This window comes from Thermobia domestica, chromosome 3, assembly GCF_964235325.1.
Source record: "Thermobia domestica chromosome 3, izTheDome1.hap1.1, whole genome shotgun sequence".
NCBI classification, from domain to species: Eukaryota; Metazoa; Arthropoda; class Insecta; order Zygentoma; family Lepismatidae; genus Thermobia; species Thermobia domestica.
In genome coordinates, this window is record NC_137456.1 from 8,239,537 (window position 1) to 8,261,170 (window position 21,634).

The window sequence follows — 21,634 nt, forward strand, 5'->3', positions numbered from 1 at the left end:
AGTGATTCACAATCACATTGCACCAGAATTCCAGAAGTATGTATGATTGGACACTGCATGATCACACTTTATCACACTTTCACACATTTTGTGTTTTGTTTTCGTCCTTAAATTTTCCTTGTATTTTTGATTTCTTTTACCGTTTCAGGACTCTTGTGGAGGTTTAAGAGGTGGGATTGGAGTAACTAGTCACGCTTAGTACTTATTTTCTTTATGCAGTTATCCCTCATTATGAGTAATACTGTAAAAATTAAGATAAGTCTTATCCTTATTTAGTATTTCATTTATTGGAATATTTTAGATGTTCTCTGAGGGTATCAACTAATGGGTTCCTAATGTGTCTACAAAATAAAATTTTGTGCTCCGCGGTTCTACTTTCCCTACAATCATATATTGTTATTCTCCTCAATCCTAGACGTTGTAAATTTTGATCGTATGGGCTGTGTCCGGACACGTAATTGATGAAATCTCCATGTGGGTTAAAGTATTTTAGTTGTACCTCTTATTGATATTTAGGTTTAGTTCAAATATCCATCTTTCTTTGATACCTTTTTCCGTTTATGCTAGTGTATAACATTATAGTTCAAATCCCTATCTTAGATCATTTACTTTTATTTTATACATTTTAAATGTCCCATTGACCAAATTTACAATCAGAACAGTAAAATAAAAGGAAAGATATTGATATAAATTACTATTTATTGTAGAAAGTTGTTGTTAAAATTCAGCAGATGTTTCAACTCACATTATAATAAGTTAAAGATAATATATAACATATTATCTAAACTCGTTAGTGAAGTCGTTTGTTCATAAATTACATAAAAGTAGTGAAAATGAAATGAAATCTTTAAAATTTACTTCTCACAGTTATGCCGGTTAGGCCAAAGGAGACGATGATGATGAGAAATGTATGAAATGGTGGAATGAAGAAAATGGGAGAACCGCGAGAACAACCACGCACACGACGTTTTTCCATCACAAAGCTCACTTGTCTCGAAATGGGATCGAACCAAGAACCCCATGCACTAAAGATAAACATTCTACCACTGAACCACCGCTGCCCCTACATGAAACAAATACCACTATAGATTTGTGTGTAGATAAAGGTTAGTGATATTACTTGAATATGAAGAACGTTTACTGTACATTAGTAGCCAATGGGTAAATTGACATACGGAATGCCAGAGATAACCCTTAACATAAATTATAACCCTTAAATATTAATAGTTCCACCCAATATTTCTTCTTCCATCCTTGTGTAAAAGACATATGTGTATGCATACTGAAAATATAGTTGGAGCTTTTAGTTTTAAAAGGTACTATTTCCAAAGTAGCAATATTATTTCCAGTTTTCACATTTCTTCTTGTTAAGAAATGTTTATAAGCTATTTTACCATGGTTTAATATAACTGAACATCATAACACTATTCCGCGCAAAAGTACAACACTCACAAAAAAAATGGCTTGAACAACATAAAAGTCGAAGAATTAGTAGAACAAATGTACCAGCAATAAATTATTACCTTTGCAGAAATATGGAAAAGGAATACCAAATGAAATTTATACGGCCAAATGACTGTAACCTCCTTTAATTTCCATACAAACTCCACATCTTCAGATGAATAACCACATAGCTTGAAACTCTCAAATAATGTGATTCTCAAATATTGAAGAAACTACCGTAACAGCTAAGATTCCTCACTTCATGATATCAACTTTGTTCAATTTTCTCTCCACTGTATGAGCAACATTCGTCTCCCACATATTTATCTAAAAATTTGTAAATTGAAGCAATTCATAAGAAAACTAACGAATATTTACAGATGCCTCTGAAACGTAAGTACTTTTTGTTTTACGCTTTTTAGTACATAAACACTTTAATCTGTTTAATATTATGTACAGCTCCTATTTACGAACCTTGGAATTTACGTAGTTAAATTTTCGGATAAATTTGCTTAATTCAATTGTTCATCTCATGTATGTACTTAAGGTATACTTTCAAGTTATTACATAACTTCAAAGTGAACCAGTTTGTCTATGTGAAACATAAATATACGTAAATAGACGTATACATCCTTTCAATTACTGCATAACGTCATATTCTATAATTTATTTTCTCATCTTGTTACTTGGTTTTTCAAACACAAAATTGCTGAAGCAGAGAAACTTTAACAATAAAGCATCGTAATCTGAAACAAATTGCTACACATTTGAACTACACGTTATAGGTGCTTTATATTAAGTCATAACATCCATTCATTTACATTATATTTCAAGTGTGTGGTAAATTTCAAATCGATCTCTAACATGAAAATTATCTGTCGTACAAATGCTGTGCAAAGTGAAGCATGGCATAAGTAAAACTAGTCAGCATAACATGAAACAAGTTGGGATTTACCACAAAAGACTACTGCAGATTGTCCAGCTAATCCCATGCATCGAGGTCCAAGCCAAATACTTTGTATGGTCTCTGTCATCAGGTACTTAATGCAGGATGAGAACATTCACTGGGCAAGTAGTATGACATTAGAAAAACTTTTGAAGTACGACACCATACAATACAAAATCACTATTTTTTTATTTCTAATACTTCAGCATGTTATTAGTTGAAGACACGTATATTGTCCTCAGATTTCTGCATCTCAATTTGTTATACACTTATAAATTAATCTGGTTTCAAGTAGAAACACTTTAAATAGAGTATCCATAATACTTGTCATATATACGGATTAACATAAAGCTATAATCATTTAAAAGTATATTTTCTAAAAGTGTATTGCCTATCGTACTTTCTATCAATAAATAATATTACCAAACTGTATATTTAAAAAAAAAAACCTTTACTCACGAATAAATACGTACGAAAGTTTAAGGATTACCAAGCAATATCCTACAAATTAAGTTACAAAACTGACTTTGTAGTTGTCGTGGATATGCATGAAAAAGTAATGCACGTTTTAGTATGAATTATTACTTCACAACTAATAAAGAACTTCTTTTTACAAAGAAATATAACACTTATATTAAAAAGACAGTTATACAATAGTCGCGTATATGTGTCATGTTGATGTAATAATAAATTTCTTTATGCTAATAAATATACAAATGTTGACAATAGTATAAGAAATCTAACCAACTTCTTCAAGACTTGGAATAAAGAAATATAAAGTAAAATCTTATCTTCCATTTTACATATTACAGTAGTTGTCTTGGTAATGATAGTTTTACTTTCCATTTGAAGACATGTGTGCGGAGAGTAAGTTAGCTAACTATGAGACATGGTTTTCAACATTTATAGCTGGAGTTTGTTTCAGTTCTTGCTTTCCCAAAGAAAATATTTGTTTATAGCAAACAAATATCCTAAAATTTTATCTCTAATTATGATGTGTTGAAGCAACAAAGTCGCATCACTTTTAGTACTGACCCCTTGTGATGACCGGTGAAATGATTGATAGGCTTTTCTCTATCAAACACTGTTCTATTGTAACCAACCTAGATATGTATCAGATAGGTTAATCTAAATACGAACGAAAGATGTATTAAGCTTTCCTTGTTTGATTGCTTCTAGACTAGTATACAATCAACAGACTAATCCTGATAACAAAGAAAGAAACCAAGTTAAAATGGATAAAAATTTAATTTATATACTACTTCCTTGGGCAAGAACAAAACCACTGTAAATCATGCATTTGCATCTGAAATTCAATTAACGTTATTACATAGTTTACGCTTCTTTATCAACAGGCCAACACAGAATACGTTCAGTCGAACATAGAATACACCACGAATACATACCGCATAGTTACTCGGTTTCCATTAAACTATTTTTGCATACACATTTTATTTCTTTTTTCTTTGAGCATTGCTTTAAGTTTACATATATCAGACACCTTTTATTCTTGACGAAATGCAGTTTTATAATCAGCACCTCCATAAAAAATACAAATACTCCTAATAAACTTCCGAACACTAAAAACAGAAAGCAAACATTGACATGTTCTAGAGTTAAAACATATAGAGCAACTGACGAACAATGTTCCTCGCACTTATTTAGATCAACTTTCCACATAAATTGTTTGAACCACAAGTCAACTAACCCACTCTCTCGTGCTCTGGTTATCAAAGCGTTAATCCTACCCAAAAATGGAGACCGTTTAGGTAGGCAAAATGACTGCATCAACTGTGAAATGATCTCTGGAATTATGAAGTAATTATTGCTACATTCAGCGCAAGGCGAAATAATTTTTACATAATAGTTAAGGAACTCAGTGAACTGTATAATGCCAATAGAGTTGTTGGTTCTAACCTGAATCAGTACATGTGTTATGTTAGATGTCACGGTGGCACTTGTATACAGTGCACGGAGGTACGGATTGTCACTGTGTTCAAGCAAAGGCATTAGAGGTTTTATTGTGTATACACGAATTCCTGCATTAACAACGTCCTCAAAGCTACTAATTTGAGTAAAATATCTTGGTACTGTTAAAAAAGACAAAATAGATCCCTGGTACATTGCAGTTATAAGAAGAGTAAAGTATGCCCACAATATAAAGAGGAAGCGCTCAGATCTTCTATAAGGCTGGACAACAGATAACTGAAGGAAAATTCTAAATATGTTAAGATATATTTTCAAAGGATAAATATTGATTTTGTTCACTTTATGAGCCATTGCTATAAGAAATCCTTCCAAAAGAAATATGATTAGTATAAGTAACCAAGTTTGTGGTAGAAATGGAAGGAAAATACTCATCCACTTAGGTATAAGTTTAGCTTTCTGAACTAATATTGCACAATTGGTATAGAAAATCGGGGTAGCGTAGGCAAAATCTTGATATCTGTCCTGCGTGAACATTACAGGACGAAATGCTAAATCTGCACGTCTTGCTTCAATATCGCCCAGACTGTATGACCAAGAGCCGTTGTCGAAACGGATTCCCGAGTTTGGATAATTCAACAGAGGTGTCACAAGTATTGGGGTAAAATTCATGTATTTCATAAGGCATTCAAACATAGTTCCAAAGACTCCTTCAGTAACAAATCCTGATTTGTTTGGGTTGGGAATGATTTTGAGCAAAGGCATTAGATTTGTACCTGCAGACACCTTCAGAGGATAGCCATACATATCTCGTAAATACACTTGTAAGTTATTTTGACGTAGAGTAGTTTTATCTTCCAAAAAATTGTCAAGAGTTGTTTGTTGAACTTTCCTCAAGAAAGGGTTAAATCTTGCGACGACAAAATGTTCGAGAAAATTATGATACTTCTGATTCGCTACTCTTCGTCCCAGTATCATACTATTGGTAACTTCTTTATTCCAGGATATATCAAACACTCTCTCAAAATCTGAATCAGTGTCTTCATCGTAAGATTTAAGAACAATGGCAATCAGTGGTTGATGATAGTTGAAGTGAAACATTGAGTGTATCTTCTCCAAAATATCAGCCATTAAATAAGTATTTTCCGTAAATATAACGATTACACTATTATCTCCAAGCGGCTGAGAATAGAAAAATTCCTTGTTCCTTTGAATGGAAACTCTATCAAATGTCATATTAAATGTTAAAACATGAGTGACTATTGGCAAAGAACTGAATATCTTTGTACTCACAGGTAGGATAGTATCTGTTAGAATTATAAGTTCTTGTACATTTGAAGTGTAATCATTGGTTAGCGCAATTAAAAACTTTAAAATTGCTTGTTTATCTGTTAATGTAAATGTTTCAAGTTGATTTTCGTTAACGGTTTTCTCCTGCACGTGGCAAATTATATGTCCAATGTTTAATAAAAGGAAATTTCTCCCAAGATACCACATCATTTTCAGTTCCCATATATATTCCTGTAAAAGAAATCGACATATTTAGTTATCAGTTCGTTTTCACATAAATTAGTATAACTAAGTTTTTCTTCAAAAATCAATTAATAGTTGAATTAAATAAGTACTTTTATTCATGTTTCATATGAGACCATGATAGTTCAGTAGTAGAGCTCTAACTTGTGGCACGTGATGTCCTGTTTTGATTGTAATTACTGCCAAGTAGGCTTTGTGAATTTTCTCGGGATTTTACCTTTTCCTCCCACTATTGTTATTCCATTATTATCATCTATTTCATTATCACCACTTCCATTGGTAGTACATAATCATAGGGCGCTAAAGTCAAAAAAATTGACAAATTATCATCATGTTCAAAATTATCACATGAAAGTAGTTATATATTCTTAATCTTCCACTGCATTTTAAGCATAAGTTTCTGGTTATTATATTCATAATTTATGTTCTTATATACGTACTTAATACGATGATTAAGAACCTGACTTACTAAAAAAATATACAAAATTTACCAATTTCTTTGGTTGTTTTTCACAAGTGAAAGAAGATCTTGAAATGCAACTTACCACAATCATTGGTAATGCTATTTCATAACAGAAAATATGAACCTGAAGAATCTTCAGTGTTGCCAACCATAGAAATTACAGTGTTGCCAAAATATCAATTCACCAAATTCTAAATTAAGGCAGCGACTAGAAGAACGAAGTCAACTACATTTCATTACGTACATGTTGTCTTTGTATCCCGTGAACTTCTTTTTAAATAACATAATTTTTAATTTTTGATAACTGTATGTTAAAAGTATTTTATTTATTACAATCTAAATACAACTGTTACTTTAACAAGTAGTCCAGAGGATACCAAGACAACATGATACGTAATCAAATGTAGTCGAGTTCGTTCCTCTAGTCGCGGCCTTAACTTAGATTTTGGTGGAATTGTTATTCTGGCCGCACTGTAAATTCTGTAGATGGTAAAACTGAAAATTCCGATACATATTTTCTATTACAGAATAATATTATCTATGGTTGTGTTAAGTTACATTTCATTATCTTCTTTCACTTATGAGAAACAAGCACAGGAAAATGGTAAATTTTGTATTGCTTTTAGTACGGCTGACTCTCAAGGAAGTGGAAGTGTTTTTATAACAGGTTCAACTGTGATTGGTAATAATTTAAGGTGACGCAGATGTAGACTTTATCGAAGGAAGATACCTAGAAACATAAGCAATGTTTGTAGATTAGAATGTAATAATTTGCTGGGGTGGTGGGACGAAAAACAATAAAAGAGAAGATAGTAAAACTAGAGATACGTCCAGGAAATTGGATCTAAAACAAAGGAGAACAACTAGTTAAGACAAAAACTAAGAAAAAAACAGATGATAAAATAAGCTATACATTATGTGGTGTAATAAATGACGAAGAAAATTGAAAATTAAGAATATTAGAGGAGGCATATTATTTACCCCATTGAAAATTCTATGGAGGGCCACCAGCGGCCAAACAGCGGGTCTAAGGCCAGTATCGGCAGCGGCCCGCCAACGACTTTACACTTTGTCCGCCGGCGGCCTACTCAGCGGTAACCTGTCTGCTGCCGCCAAAATGTCGCAGGCAGGTTGGTCAGCGATTTGTGGCTTCTACGGCCGCAAATCCGTACGCAAACAGCCGGACACATTTGTGGAGGCCTAAGATGTATTAAAGGATATGAGATCCCACGAATTTTCTTGTTTCCGTATCTGTTCCTTCAACGTTGAATATCCACTTACAGTATATCAAATCGTTCTAAGGCCATTTGCTACAATTTTTGTTCTTTGTGGGTCAACATTTCAGCCGGGAGTCGTATTAGAATCCTACCACTTCCGGTTTTACTAGAAGAATAGGACCTGGGATGAATTGTGCTCTTAGGCACACGATCCATTTCAAAATAGAGACTCAACCTCTTCACTACATGGGGAATCAAAATTGAAACTAGATATAGTAATAGATTTGAAGTACATCTCTTCTTAGTAGACATATAATAGTGAAAAAAATCTATTCGCGAAACACTGAATAGATAGCAAAAAATCGTTTCGTGCTATATATTGACAATTTTGTTCAATACTTATCAGAGTAGAAATAGTAACTTTCTATCTCCTACGATTTAAATAGCTTTTTAGAGGAGATACAATAGACTTGTAGGATGTAGAGTCCGTAATTTACAAAACATTTCTCATTATATCTTATTATTCTCATTCTGGTACAAATCTTGGAGACAAATCGATATACCTCTTGTACAAGACTTCTCATAATCATTCATACCATTGTTCAGAAGCCTAGAAAATTACTTTTAAAACCAAGGAAAAGTTAAAAGAAACTTCCAAGCGTTGTTATACAACTGAGATTAGAAATTCGAAGTTGACTCGATATCATCCAAACTACTAATACTATAGATCTCCACAAGACTGTTAGGAAGTTCCACAGATCCAGTCCTTTCGACCAGACAAAAAGACTAACAATAGAAATGTCAAATTTAATGGAAATATTCAAAGGATTTTCCTTGGACTTTATCACCTAACACTCCTAATACTCACAGTACTAACTTTTATCATAATCGATATAACTCTGGATTTACTTTTGTATTTTGATATAATATACCTGTCAAAAGCTAATAATTCTATATCCAAAGTTGTCTTGTGATTACACAATAAATAGTGCAGGAATGTTCCATAGAAATTTGGCAGAAGATCCGTTTGCGAGAAAACGTGCCATTTGGAGGCTCAAATATCGCAATACTGGCGTCTCTTTGGTTGAAAGTATGTCTATGTACTGTGAGTATATTTTTCTTTTACTTAATGTTATTTAAAGACACTTTCTTTTAGCTTTCATTATTATATCAAACAATAACACTTTTTAATGGAAATTCCTAACATAAGCTAATGTATTATAAAAATAAAGTATAGGAAAATACATTAAAACAAAACACGTATATCATTTTACGCATTCAATGCAACTTTGAATGAATGTTACAAAAACGTCTAATTATGCAAAAAGCTAAATCGTGTACGTCTGCTTAAAAGACATAAAATAACAATTGACGAGCAAACAAAATATTTAAAAACTTTGGTTGGTTGTTTGTCTGTGAGCGAATACTTTCCTTAGCTTTTCTAGTAATGATTGAAAAGATCTATTAGACGATTCAATAATACATTTGATGCAATTCCAAGTCATTAAGAAGCATTAAGCCATTTGCACTATTGAATCTAGGAAGTAGCTTTTCGATATCTGGCAACTAATGAACTGTAACAACTATTAATAGATTTTTATACAAAAATAATTCCCTTTTTCTTTAATTTAAATCCCACAAATATTCCCTTTACGTTAAAGGAGACGATGAACAATTAAAGAAATTAGAAAGATTATCGGCAATAATTTACGTGAAACTTTTCCGATATCAAATATACTTATGGTTACCAAGTATATCTAAAATTCACGAAAAAAATTAATGTTACTTGATTACGTCGGTTGTACATAGTACCGTAATTATGCGTTCTCACAACTTTCATTTGCCGCGTAATGGAGGCATATAAGTTGTAAACGGTTTCCAGGAATTGCTCAATGATTGTAAAGTCTTTTTATTGAACAAGTCTTTGATGTTTTATAATGCATTCCGTTGCTAATCAAGGCACTTTTCAATAGTGTAGGTTGCAGCTTTAACAGTGTGGATTCCTGCGTTGTTTTCTTTCAAAATTAGATCGCAAGCTAGGTAGATCTGGATGATCTTATTCACGTAGGCACATAGAAGTTTACATTATTACTGTCAGTAATGTTTTGTTTGTAACTACATAACTAATGAATGAACATTAAAGATTAATAAAATGAAGTTACATGACACTATTTACCTATTTGAATACTACTATTAGTAATAGTAAAAATACTACTTTTATTATAAAAGCAAGTGGTGAAAGTAAACACATTCAATAATGCATACAACTAAAATAAAGATCACTGGCCTTTATCATTTCTTTAGAGAAACTGACTGTAAAAATATTAATAATAGGCTTGTGTTAAAAGATCGTTTTTTATTTTCATTTTTCCCAACCAACTAGAATAAACTTTCGTAGAGTTATGCTCAATATGGTCTTTATCCACTTCGGTTGGCTACTGCTTATCATTAAATTTATTGATGGTGACATATACTGACGTGGAACCTAAAATACAAATACTTAGGGATTAAATCAAACCACAAACTCTCATGCTCAAGGTGGCCATGGAATTGAAAATTCATGTGTACAGTCACATTTCAGGTTAGCTCTTAACTGAAAGTTGATCGTTAAAAGTTGCATATGTAATTAGAAATTGCTAAAAAGGAAAGGACGAATATGATTGGTTCATGAAAAGACCTTCTCTCATTTTAAGAATTATATAAGCTGTAATCTTAGAAATTGTATTTCATAATGTGTCCGATAAAGGCAAAGTTAATTTGCCGAATCTGTAACGCTATTATTTATTAGTTAATATATGCTTTGGTCAGAATTTGTCTTTTACTTTATTAATAGTGATATTTTGTGATGCTGGTAATTTAATTTATTTTGTCAAGTTCAATTTGCAAGTCTTGTTAAAAATGCGTAGTTAACCAGCTTGACCACCCAGATTGTCGGGATGTAACTGAGGATTATATGAGGTTAGATTTAGAATTGAAAGTTTCGAACGTCGAAAATAAACAAGAAGTAAAGACAATTTTGAAGAAATGATATACTTGTTGCATTTAACTTACTCGTAGCATTTTCTTACTACCTTATTATTACTAAGAAAAATTCGGATAAAACATTATCCTGGGCTACTATCGCGAGCGGCCCATGACGGTGTTTGAATACAGTTTGTTAGAATATAAACCAGGTAACCCTTTCGGTCTATAATTGCTATTTTTGTCCAATACTGACACAGAAGGAATTATAAGTTTCGACTTTTTCGATTTGAGTAAACTATTTGAAGCGAGCTACACTAGAATATTAAGTTGTTGTATCCATAAGATATAAAACATTTATCGCTATATCTTGTTTTTCTTATTCTGATATAAAATAGACAGAGTGGCGAAAAGACATATATATTTTAAAAGACTTCCGTTCTCATGCTTACTACTTGTCCAGAAGTCTAGAAAATTGATAAAAATAAAGCAAGAAAAAATCAAAGAAACCTTGAAATGTTGTTATACAACTAAGCTTGAAACTTCAAAACGGACTCGAAATGAACCAAACTACTACATGTCCACGAAACTTTGTTAGGAATTCCCACAGATCCTATCTTTTCACAAGTTACTAAGACTTTCAGTACAAATGTCAACTAACAGTAATATTCACAGGATTTTCCTTGACGTAACATTAATACTCACACTATAAACTTAAATGATGGTTCATACAAATCTGGGTTTTCCTTTGGATTGTGATGCGACGTCCATTAGTGGATAATATTTTGATATTCAAAAGTTGTCCTCTGCTTACGCACTGAATAGTTCAGAAATGTTCCATAGAAATTTCGCAGGAAGTTCCTTTGTGGAAGTAAACGTCATTTGGGTATACAAGTATCTCAATACTAATGCCTCTTTGGCCTAAAGGATGTCTATGTACTGTGAGTACATTTTTCTTTTACCTTATGTTATTTAAAAACAGTTTCTTAAGCTTGTATTCTTTCATCGAACTGAGCAATAACAACTCTCTAATGGAAATTCCTAATACAAGCCAATGTATCATAAGAATAAAGTACAGAAAAAATACATTAAAGCAAAACACGGATATCATTTTACGCATTCAATGTATCATTGATTGGATATTTAAGAAAGCGTCAAAATATACAAAAGAATATCGTCTGATTAAAAGATATAAAAATAACAATTGGCAAGGAAAATAAAAAAATAAAAAAAGGTTTTGTTATTTGGTTGTGAGTGAATAGATTACTTAGCTTTCCTACGAATGATTGAAAAGGTCTATTAGATTATTCAATAATACATTTGGCGCAATGCCAAGTCATTAAGAAGTATTAGTTCATTTGTATTTTGAAGCCAGGAAGTAGCCTCATAACATATGGCAACTAATGACCTGTAACAATTATTAAAAAACCTTTTTTTAAATAATCATTCTCCATTTCTTTAATTTAAATCTCACAAATATGCCCTTTAGGCTAAAGGAAAGGACGGAGAATTATAGAAATTAGAAAGATTATCGTAATAATTTTAGTAAAACTTATGCGATATCAAATATATATCACTAACGTTACTTCATGCTCTTTGCCGAATAATAATTGGTGGAAAGTCATACGTGACGTGGTCTGATAGGTTGCAACACATAAATCGATTATTGTCTTTGCCCCTGAATTAATACTTCATTAAGTACAATTTAACAAATATCTCCTTTTATAACAATTGTTCAAATATTTTGCAACGTAAATTTCTTAAATAAAAATTTTAACTTTAATTAGTGGAAAGTTATGATCGCTACATTTGGTGGCTGAACTCAGTAGGGACAGGATCAGTGTGCCTTGTATGTGGCACTTCTAGATAGTTAATGGTAAATACGTAAACGAACTTTCATGTGCAGGTAGATTATTGTTCATGGAATATAGATAATTATATTTAGTAGCTAAGCTTATTCAAGGACCATACTTGCTTGTCTTGAGCTTACTAGTTTGGTTAACCTTCTGCGTACAACTTGTCGAATGATTCTACTTATTTTTATTCTTTTCAGCAATACAACATGTCAAAAAAGTTACAACTCACAACAACAGAATTTCAACGGTGCAACAATCCTTGTTACAATGCCAATATCTCACTACAGTGATTCGAGAAACACAGTGGTAAGTTTCAATTGCTGCAACTAGACTGCTCAACCAATTTTAACTCGCTTGGACATATTTGGCATGTCATTGATCAAAGCTTGATTTCCCCTTCTGTCAAATTTAAAGAAATAGAGTTGTGTGTGTAGATGAAGTGCACCACGCCTCTCACCACCTACAAAATTACAATGGCCAATCGTTTTGCTGCTGTTCTGGGAGCTAAAGGTTGACAGACCATCTCCTTGACTGTTTAGTGTATGTTCTCCTAGTACACCAATATCAACACATGAGTTTGATGGACTGGTCGTATGAACCAGCTATCTTCGAAGCTAGGTAGTATGATGCTAAAATACGTATATTCTGATAATTTATCTCCCTTGTGAGGCTGTACATCGCTAATTGCTCCGGCTAAAAGCCAATTTCATGGTCGAAGGGTATCCTAATAACACCCCTGCTATATAAGCTGAGTGTCGAATAAGAAAGTTAATTACAAGAAACTACAAATCAACACCAACAATTTGCCGCAGTATGTGCATTCTCAGTATTACCATCTGACGAAGCTTACGTGCTACAAACTCGATTATTTTCAAACCATTTGTCGAACGAAGCAGAACAGAAATTGTTGTTCTTGAGTCGAGTCCAAAATAAGTGAATTTATAACGGTCGATAAATGGGTAGTGAGATTTTTTATTTTGTTCCGCTTCATCCTACATCTGCCATTGACCTTTCCTTTCATTGAGATAGGTTGTGTTGATTTTAGTTTCAAAAGAGGTCTCCGTAAACAATATGTTGTTCATTTTGAGCTCAGAAAATACAAAGGTTCAGTAACTGTAGTTTGTCTCTAAAATGACAGAGGGTTACACAGAACTGGAAATTTGACGTTTTTGAAAAATACAAGAGACGTTTTTGCAGAGTCTTGTGAGATTTGGTGTGCTGATTTCCAAATTAATCTCCATTTGTGCCAATAGCATCAGAATATTTTGTAAACTCGATACCGAAATCTTCGCTAAAATCCTATTTGAAAATGAATTCTCTCAATGTTGCATGTACTATCTGACACCAGTTGCTTTTATCCACTTAAATATATGTGAAATACTTGATTCTTGTAAGTCAAATTGATTTTTCAGCAATCAATTTATTACGATAGGTTTAAATGGATAAAACTACTGTTGCCAGATCTCACGAGCTGCCTTTGGTCGAAAGAGTATCAAAGACTTTCCTTCAGGTTAAACTATTAACATCAAATTAAGGTACAGTTTCTGAAAAGAAATCACCAACATACTAATGTAATTTGCTTACATTAAGGTAAATGACATAAAATAGACTATTCGTCAACAGGAGCAAATGTGTAAATGCAAATTTGAAACAAATCTTACACTGAGTAAAACCAAACCAAAAGAACCAAAAGTGTCATTTTTGAGTACGTACTCTTTTTCCTTTCAAACTTCTATTTGACTTGAAACTTCATTTTGACGTCCTCTTTCTACATTCAATCTAAAACCTATCTCGTGCTAACATCCAACAGTAGTCGACAGCATATTCTTGTCCTATTTTCCTTGATATTTGCGCTTCATATCTTTGGGGTCTTGACGGAACCTTTCACTCTGTTATTCACTGATTGATGCTAAATTTTCTGAGAAAAGTCCACATTTGAGTGAAGAAAATGTAGTTCGACACTCTTGGAGCAACACAAAGCTTGAAATTAGTCAAGCATAATCATAACAATTGCTTGTAATTATCCAGAAATTTACTGACGACATCTTTGAAGGCAAAACAAACTTCCTTTGTCCTGCTAGGTTCAAAATGTTTATCTTTCATAAGCCTATGGATATCTGGACCAAAAAAGATGCTCTCTTTCAACTTGGCTTATGACAAACCTGGAAACGTTTCGCACAGGTATCTGAAACAATCGTCATCTTTTGGAATAGCCTTCACAAACTCCTTCATTATACCTAATTTTATATGTAGAGGGACTTATAACATTTTTTTTATATTCTAACCGTTCCGAAACACATTCGTTGTCTTTTGGGCCAGTCTTTTTTACCCAATTATGAATCTTATCACGGCTATCTCACAAACAAATGAAATATGAGAATTTTGTATATCCGCCTTGTTGACACAGATGCATGAAGATAATTTCAAATCACCACAAATGGTCCAACCGATGTCGGCATATATCATTTTCTTGAGGACGAGAGCCACGTTTTCATATACTTCTGTTAAACACACGGAATGTCCAACTGTTACAGATGCATACCGGCTTCCGTAATAATGAAGAACAGCTTAAAGGCTCATTTCCGATGCATCTATAAACAGCCTCCATTCATCTTTACTGTGATATTACATTTATTCAGCAATCCGGGAACATCAGGAAAATAGACCATATCTTCTCTTCGTCAAAATACCTAACAAATTCCTTTTCTTCATTCCTGTACGAATAAAACGAAGTTCCTTTGGCCAATAAGTTTTTTCTTTCAATTTGGCTCAAGAAATCAGCTGTCTCTTTCGAAAGCTCAAGTCTCGAGTCATATCACTAAGTTCAACCTGAGAGAAAAGTTGAGATGATTCGCCTCTAAACAGCTTTTATTTGGTATCGGAGCCTTGAGCTTTTGGATTTTTCGAGTCTGAAGACTGAAAAGATGACTGACAATTCAGCTGAGGTAAAGGCACTGGCACATCAGGTCCATGCGGAACGGGGCGTATGGCCGATGGAATATTCTCAGGATAAGAGATTAGCTTTTGATTTTTGCTGTTATAACCACGAACATGGCTGGAACAAAAGTAACAATCATCACAGTGGTTTTGCGGCTCCCTACACATCATTGGATTTCCAAATCGTAAAGCAGTAATTTTCCTTTGAGCCATAAGCGTAAATCATTAATACACTATACATAAACTTTATGAAGAACCCACGATTTGTACTGGTCTCAGAGTTGCATGCCAAAATACATGAGATACAGTTGTCTTACATAAGCTGTAATGCTTCTTATTCGACTTTTCATAACACTATATTTGCCGCATTTGTAACAAGGCCATATGGCACATTTTCATGTCTCGAACTCAAAGCCATGTTTCACGAAACGCGCAGAGAAAAGCAAGCATTACAATTGTTTCTGTGATGAAGTTTCCGCTTGTCACTGTATCAGCGCAAGTGCAACACTGCAAATGAAACGTTGATACGAACACGGTACGCACACGATCCTCTGAGTTAAAGGGAAATAATCATAGTCCCTCATGAGGATAGCTCTTTTGTATATTTTCTGATGACTCGAGAACAGTCGAGAGAATTTAGTCTTTCCACAGATAGCATGTCCAGGATCAATCCAGGTAAAGCTCGAATAAATAGAAACTGATTCCTGCTAGCTTCGCTAACGTTCCTGCGAGGTCAGCGAACGAAGGTCAAATTCTGAGATCAAGATTCGCGCGGCGCTATTGATAGTGAGAAATTGCTGTGGGGAGGCGAAGGGAAGCTATGGGGAGGTGTCACAGAAGGGCATTCTGTAGGTTTCACCACTGTAGAATGGTAGTCAGATAGGAAGTGAAGACATTCAACACCGATAAAACACGTTTTACGGTAAATGTTCATACAAATCCAGGTAAAACTAATTTTTCTAAGAAAACGTAACATGATAGACATTTTAAAATTATTTTGCTTTAAATCAGCACCAAAAACTACATTAAGTTCAGCTATCACTTTCCTTGTAGTTTTTCATTGCATATCTGTATTACCAAATAGAAAATGTCCACATATGTGTTTATCTACACCTTGCCGCGATGGGGAGGCTGGCGTCCTTTAATGATCCCAATAGCAAACCCAGAGATAGCTTCTCTATCAGAGGGCTTCGCAGGCGGACAGGTCTTTAGGGGTAGGAGCCAGACGAAGAGAGATATTATGATAGTGGGCAGCAACTCTAGCATTAAAACACTAAGACTGAAGATGATTGTCATAGGCAAGACTCAGATGTGGACAAACACTGCCAGTGGCAGGACCGTCTATGGCTGTTTCATTGCAAGGTGGAAGGACTTGGGACATCGCCATCTTTACTCATCAATAGAAAACAACATGGCAACAAAAATATCAAAATGTTATATTAGGAAATACGACACTACTGTTTCATAAAGGGTCCTCCTCGGCAGTGGATGGAAGCAAATCAGGTCTTCCTGGGTCTTCATTATTGAAACCCCTACAGCATAGGAACTTGGAATGTGTGATCCTTGTTACAGTATGGAAAACGGGAAAACCTGAAGAAAGAAATGGAATGCGTGAAGATAGACATCTTGGGAATCAAAGAAGTTAGGTGGCCTGATGGAGAAGACATGTGGAGGAGGGACTTCAAAATGATTTTGTTCAGTTGCTGTAAACGATACAGCAGGTGTCTGTTTTGTCTTGAATAAGAAGATAGAACAAATAGTTATAAGCAATTTGAGATACAAAGAAAAGATAGTATTGTTGAACATAGTAACAGAACCGAGGAATATGACGATAATCCAGGTATATATATGCCTACATCAAGCTACACAGATGATAAAGTAGAAGAAACCTATGAGAAAATAGGAGAAACTTCAAGACAAGGGTAACTGGAACGCAGTACTCGGAGAAGATACGAAGAGAATGTAACAGGGAGTTTCGTCCTAGGAGAAAGGAATGCGAGAGGCACATCACTAGATGAGTTCTGCAAAAGCTATAATTTGACTGTAATAAACACTCTCTTCTAACAACCACTAAGAAGAAGATGCACATGGACAAGACCAGTAGAGAAAGAAAGATATGAAATATACAATATACTGATCTTACAAGCATTTAGAAATCAAGTGAAAAGCAGTAAGAGTTACCCAGGTGCATATGTTCACTTATACCATAATTAGGTTTGATAATGAGCGAACTCCGACTAAAGAAGAAAAGTGTGGTAGCACCAAACAAAAGATAGAACACACCCAAACTAAGAAGAGATGGAAACACGAAAAGGGAATTTGCAACTCTGATAGATTAAGAGACGTCTAAGGTAGCTTTAGCGGGTGATGACACCACCTCGAAATGGGAAGCCATGAAAGCAAGAATTATAAAACAACAGCTGACGAACACATAGGAAGAGAATATAAACCATATATAACAGCAGAATATATTGGAAATTGGAAATAAATGAAATGATGGAGAAAGAAGACAGTTCAAGATAACAAACAAAGAAAAGGAGTACAGAGGATGTTGAAATCACATCAACACAGAAGTAAAGAAGGCCAGAGGAAACTAGATAAAAAAATTGTACAAGTAAATTCAGAAAAATGTACTCAAAGGTAATACTGAAACGTCATGGAGAAAGGTTAGAAAACGGGTCGGTGAAAAAAAGAAATGCACAGACATTATCATACACAAGAATGGGTAACGCTAATAAAAGAGAAGCAGATGACAGGAAGATGGAAGATATACAGAACTGTACAAAGGAGACAGAGTGAACGAAGAAGAAAGAGGTGGAAGAAGCCGTCGATGAAATTGAATTAAGACCATCAATTTTACAGTGCGAACTTGACAATGCTTTGTAGAAAATGCGACATAGTAAACCCCCAGGAGTAGACCAAATACTAACTGAAGTTATTAAGAATCTCGGGATAGCAACAAAGAAAAATACTATTTAATCTTATTAATGAATGGTATATCTCGGGTAAAATACCAAGAAACTTCGAGAAAAGCATCTTTGTGCCAATCCCTAAGAGAAAAGGCCCACGGAAATGCGAAGAACACAGAACGTTAAGTTTGCTTTCACATGCATCAAAAATCTGTGCACAACGAATTGAAGGGAAAATCGAGAAACAGTTATCCGAGGACTAATTTGGATTCAGAATAAAAAGAGAGACAAGGGAAGCAATACTGAGTGTACGATTGATAATGGAACAGCATATCAGAATAAGTAAACAAATTGTAATAACATTTGTAGATATAGAAGAAGTTTTGATTGGAATATCATATTCAGAACCTTGAAGAATCTGAATGTAGATTACATTTGGATTCCAAAGATAGAAGAAAAATATGCCAACTTTACAGGAACCAGACAGATGCTATAAGAAGGGATCAGAAGGAAGCAAGATTAAGTAAAGGAGTAAAGCAAGGATATGGACTTTAACCTCTCTTCTTCAACGTCTATATAACAGAAGCTGTGAAAGAATTCTTTGATAAAAATAATAAAGGGTAAATGTAAATGAACAGGTTTTCAGTTGCCATAGAACTGATAGCGAAGAATGAAAAGGACTTGCAAGAAGCACTTTCAAACTTGAACGACTAACTGGAGAAACATGAAAAATGAAGGTAAATAAGAAAAAAACAAAGTGATAAACTATACAAGAGCAGGAGAGAGTGACAAACATTTGGGTGGAGGGAGAGAAAATCGAAGACGTTAGGACGTTTGCCTATTTAGGAAATCAAATATCCTCGGAGGGAAGAAGTGAAAAAGATATTTTCAGGCTAAACAAAAATTCAATAGGAAAAGATGACTTCTAATATCAAGAAATCTGTCATTGGATATTTGTAAACGATTTATTAAGGCACTGGTATGGAGTGTTGCGCTTTACGAATGAGAGACATGGATATTGAGAAAAGCTGAAAGCATTTGAAGTGTGGTGTTGGCCTCAAATGCTGCGCATATCATGGACAGAAAGGAAAAGGAATAAACACGTACTAAAGGAAGGAAATGAAGAACCACAGATCATGAAGTTATTAGGAAAAGGAAGAAACAGTGTGCTTGGCCATCTTATTCAGCACTCCGCTTCGATCATCATCTTGATAGAAGGAAAGCCAGAAGGAAAACCAGGAAGAGGAAGACCAAGGATAGAATATCTAGATTCAGTTACGAGGAAGAGACAATATGAAGAATAAAACAGCTCTCCCAAGGGAGAGAAAATGTTAAAACCTACATGTTGTCCATCAACCTATTGTTGAGGTGACAAAGAAGGCTATTATTTTATCTAAAATCTTATAGGTTATACAACCTAATAGATAAGAAATTCTTATTTTGGGGGTAGAATATAAGAGGTATTTAAGGTTGAATTTTAAAGAGTATATCTTCATAGACGAAAATTTGTTACTACTTCTAAGTTGTGATAAACATAGTACTTATATTCGAAATGATGCAATGCATACAATTCTTAATTTTGTAAAGAAGACTTTAGAGAATCCCTACAACTGATAAAATGTCCCATACAAATTGTGGTACAATACTTTAACAAATTGCCTCTATATAACTTACTTCTGATTAAAATCATATTGTAGATATTGTATAACAAAGTCCAATATTTGCCACAGCAGAGACAGGAGTTTGTTATAACAAATAATTAGCAGCACATATTATTTCACGTACTTATATGTATGACATATATTATACAAAATATTAGCTCTCAAATAAATGAATCAACACGCAGGTAATCGACATCTTTGGTGTCAATAGAATTTGCTATCTTCCTATTTCATCACACATTCAATTAACCAACTACAATAACACAAGAAACGGGAAGTGACTATGACATATAATTGATATCCCAATTATGACCAATACGTAACAAGTTTCTTATTTCACGTGTCTTAACACTTTCGTTCCTAAGCCCGAGTCAGGCTCGTTTTGTATGTTTATTCCAAAACGCCGAAGCCCGAGTCCAACTCGTTTTTCTTTCTAACAGCCCCTTATGTAACTTATGGGTTCCGGTTGGTTGTCGGTCGTATTAAATACTCATTGAGACTCAGTTCTTGAAGAAATATTATTCACCTGACATCCAGCAAAGAATAAACGACCGTTTGGAGGTTGATTGTTGTGATCAACTTTCTGCGTTTGACTGAAGCACGTTCGATAATAGAGTGGAATATTTTCTTTCGGAAACCATTAAATTTTACAGACGTTGTCTTGTTTGAAGCAAGTAAAACGAATGTAGAAGAAATTTCACAGATTTTAGAAGAGTACAGTTTAGAACCCGTTCGGAAGGTGAAATTGATAATTCAGATTTAGATCCTGATTTCGAAATTTGAAAAGCAGTTGAGCACATCACCAGTGTCATGGCGTGGAAAATCAGCGTCCGTGGCGAGAGTATACGACGGTGATCTCCCATACATATAAGTGAAGCCAACAGACCAGCCACGAACCGCCACCATGGTTGGCGCGAAGCGCAATAAACTTTTCAAAAATAAACCTTACTTTTCCTTGATTTTGAACACTTTTTATTACTTTTTCCTTCCATTTTATATATCTTTTCTTTTTACCGAATTTTTCGCCCTCTTACTTCTTCGCCCAGGGCCATCGCTCTGCTCCCCGGTACTGTACATTAGGACACCCATATAAAAATACATGTCGAGGCCAATCTAGAGAGTAACTTTCCCATGGGTTCCATGCCTAGGAAACTGTATGTTGCGCAAAACGACTGCATTCAACTGAGAGAGTAAGGTTCTAGCTTTGCGAATGCGCCAGTGGAACTTTCCTTGTGCTCTCTAAAGCGTTGTGGCAGTAGTTGAAGATGGAACTGCTCGGGGCGTGTGAAGTTTTGGAATGCACAGGGCATAGCGCCGATTGAAACCCACCTTCAGTTCTGCCTGTTCAATGGGTCTAACATCATAAGCAAGCAGATGATACGTTGTTGGTGTAGACAATTTGCAGCAGGACGCTACAATTTGAATGATGGGGAGTGCAGTGGGAGGTCAACCGTCATCGCAGATGATTTTTTTGGCCTTGTTCGGGAAAGATTCATGCAGAATCGTTGCTGCCCAATAAGGGAACTCAGCGGTCAGTTTCCGCAGATGTCCCGCTCCTTATTACCCTATATTGTCACTGCTGGCAGTTCACACGCAGCGGGAGTATTATTTTTCTAATGTTAATTTTTTTTTCGTTTGTTCAAAAAGTACTTATTTCAAACAGCAGTGTAGCAAACTACCCCTTCTTACATCACCAAATTATATATTCGTAATAAAATTATTATTTAGCAATGTGCTATATTTTTGTAAAAACAAGCCTAAAAACCCTGGTTACTGGAATAA

The 21,634-nt window shown here is 34.4% G+C and overlaps 1 protein-coding gene across 1 annotated transcript in view; it reads right to left on the reverse strand.

The window, feature by feature from the left end:
* Positions 1-15,213: 15,213 nt before the first annotated feature.
* The window catches only part of LOC145681360 (gamma-aminobutyric acid receptor subunit beta-like), a 61,047-nt gene continuing 54,626 nt past the window's right edge, over positions 15,214-21,634 (reverse strand). The window contains exon 7 of the mRNA XM_081753015.1: positions 15,214-15,400. Within this exon, the coding sequence (XP_081609141.1) occupies positions 15,214-15,400 (187 nt within the window). The remainder of the gene's footprint in view (positions 15,401-21,634) is intronic.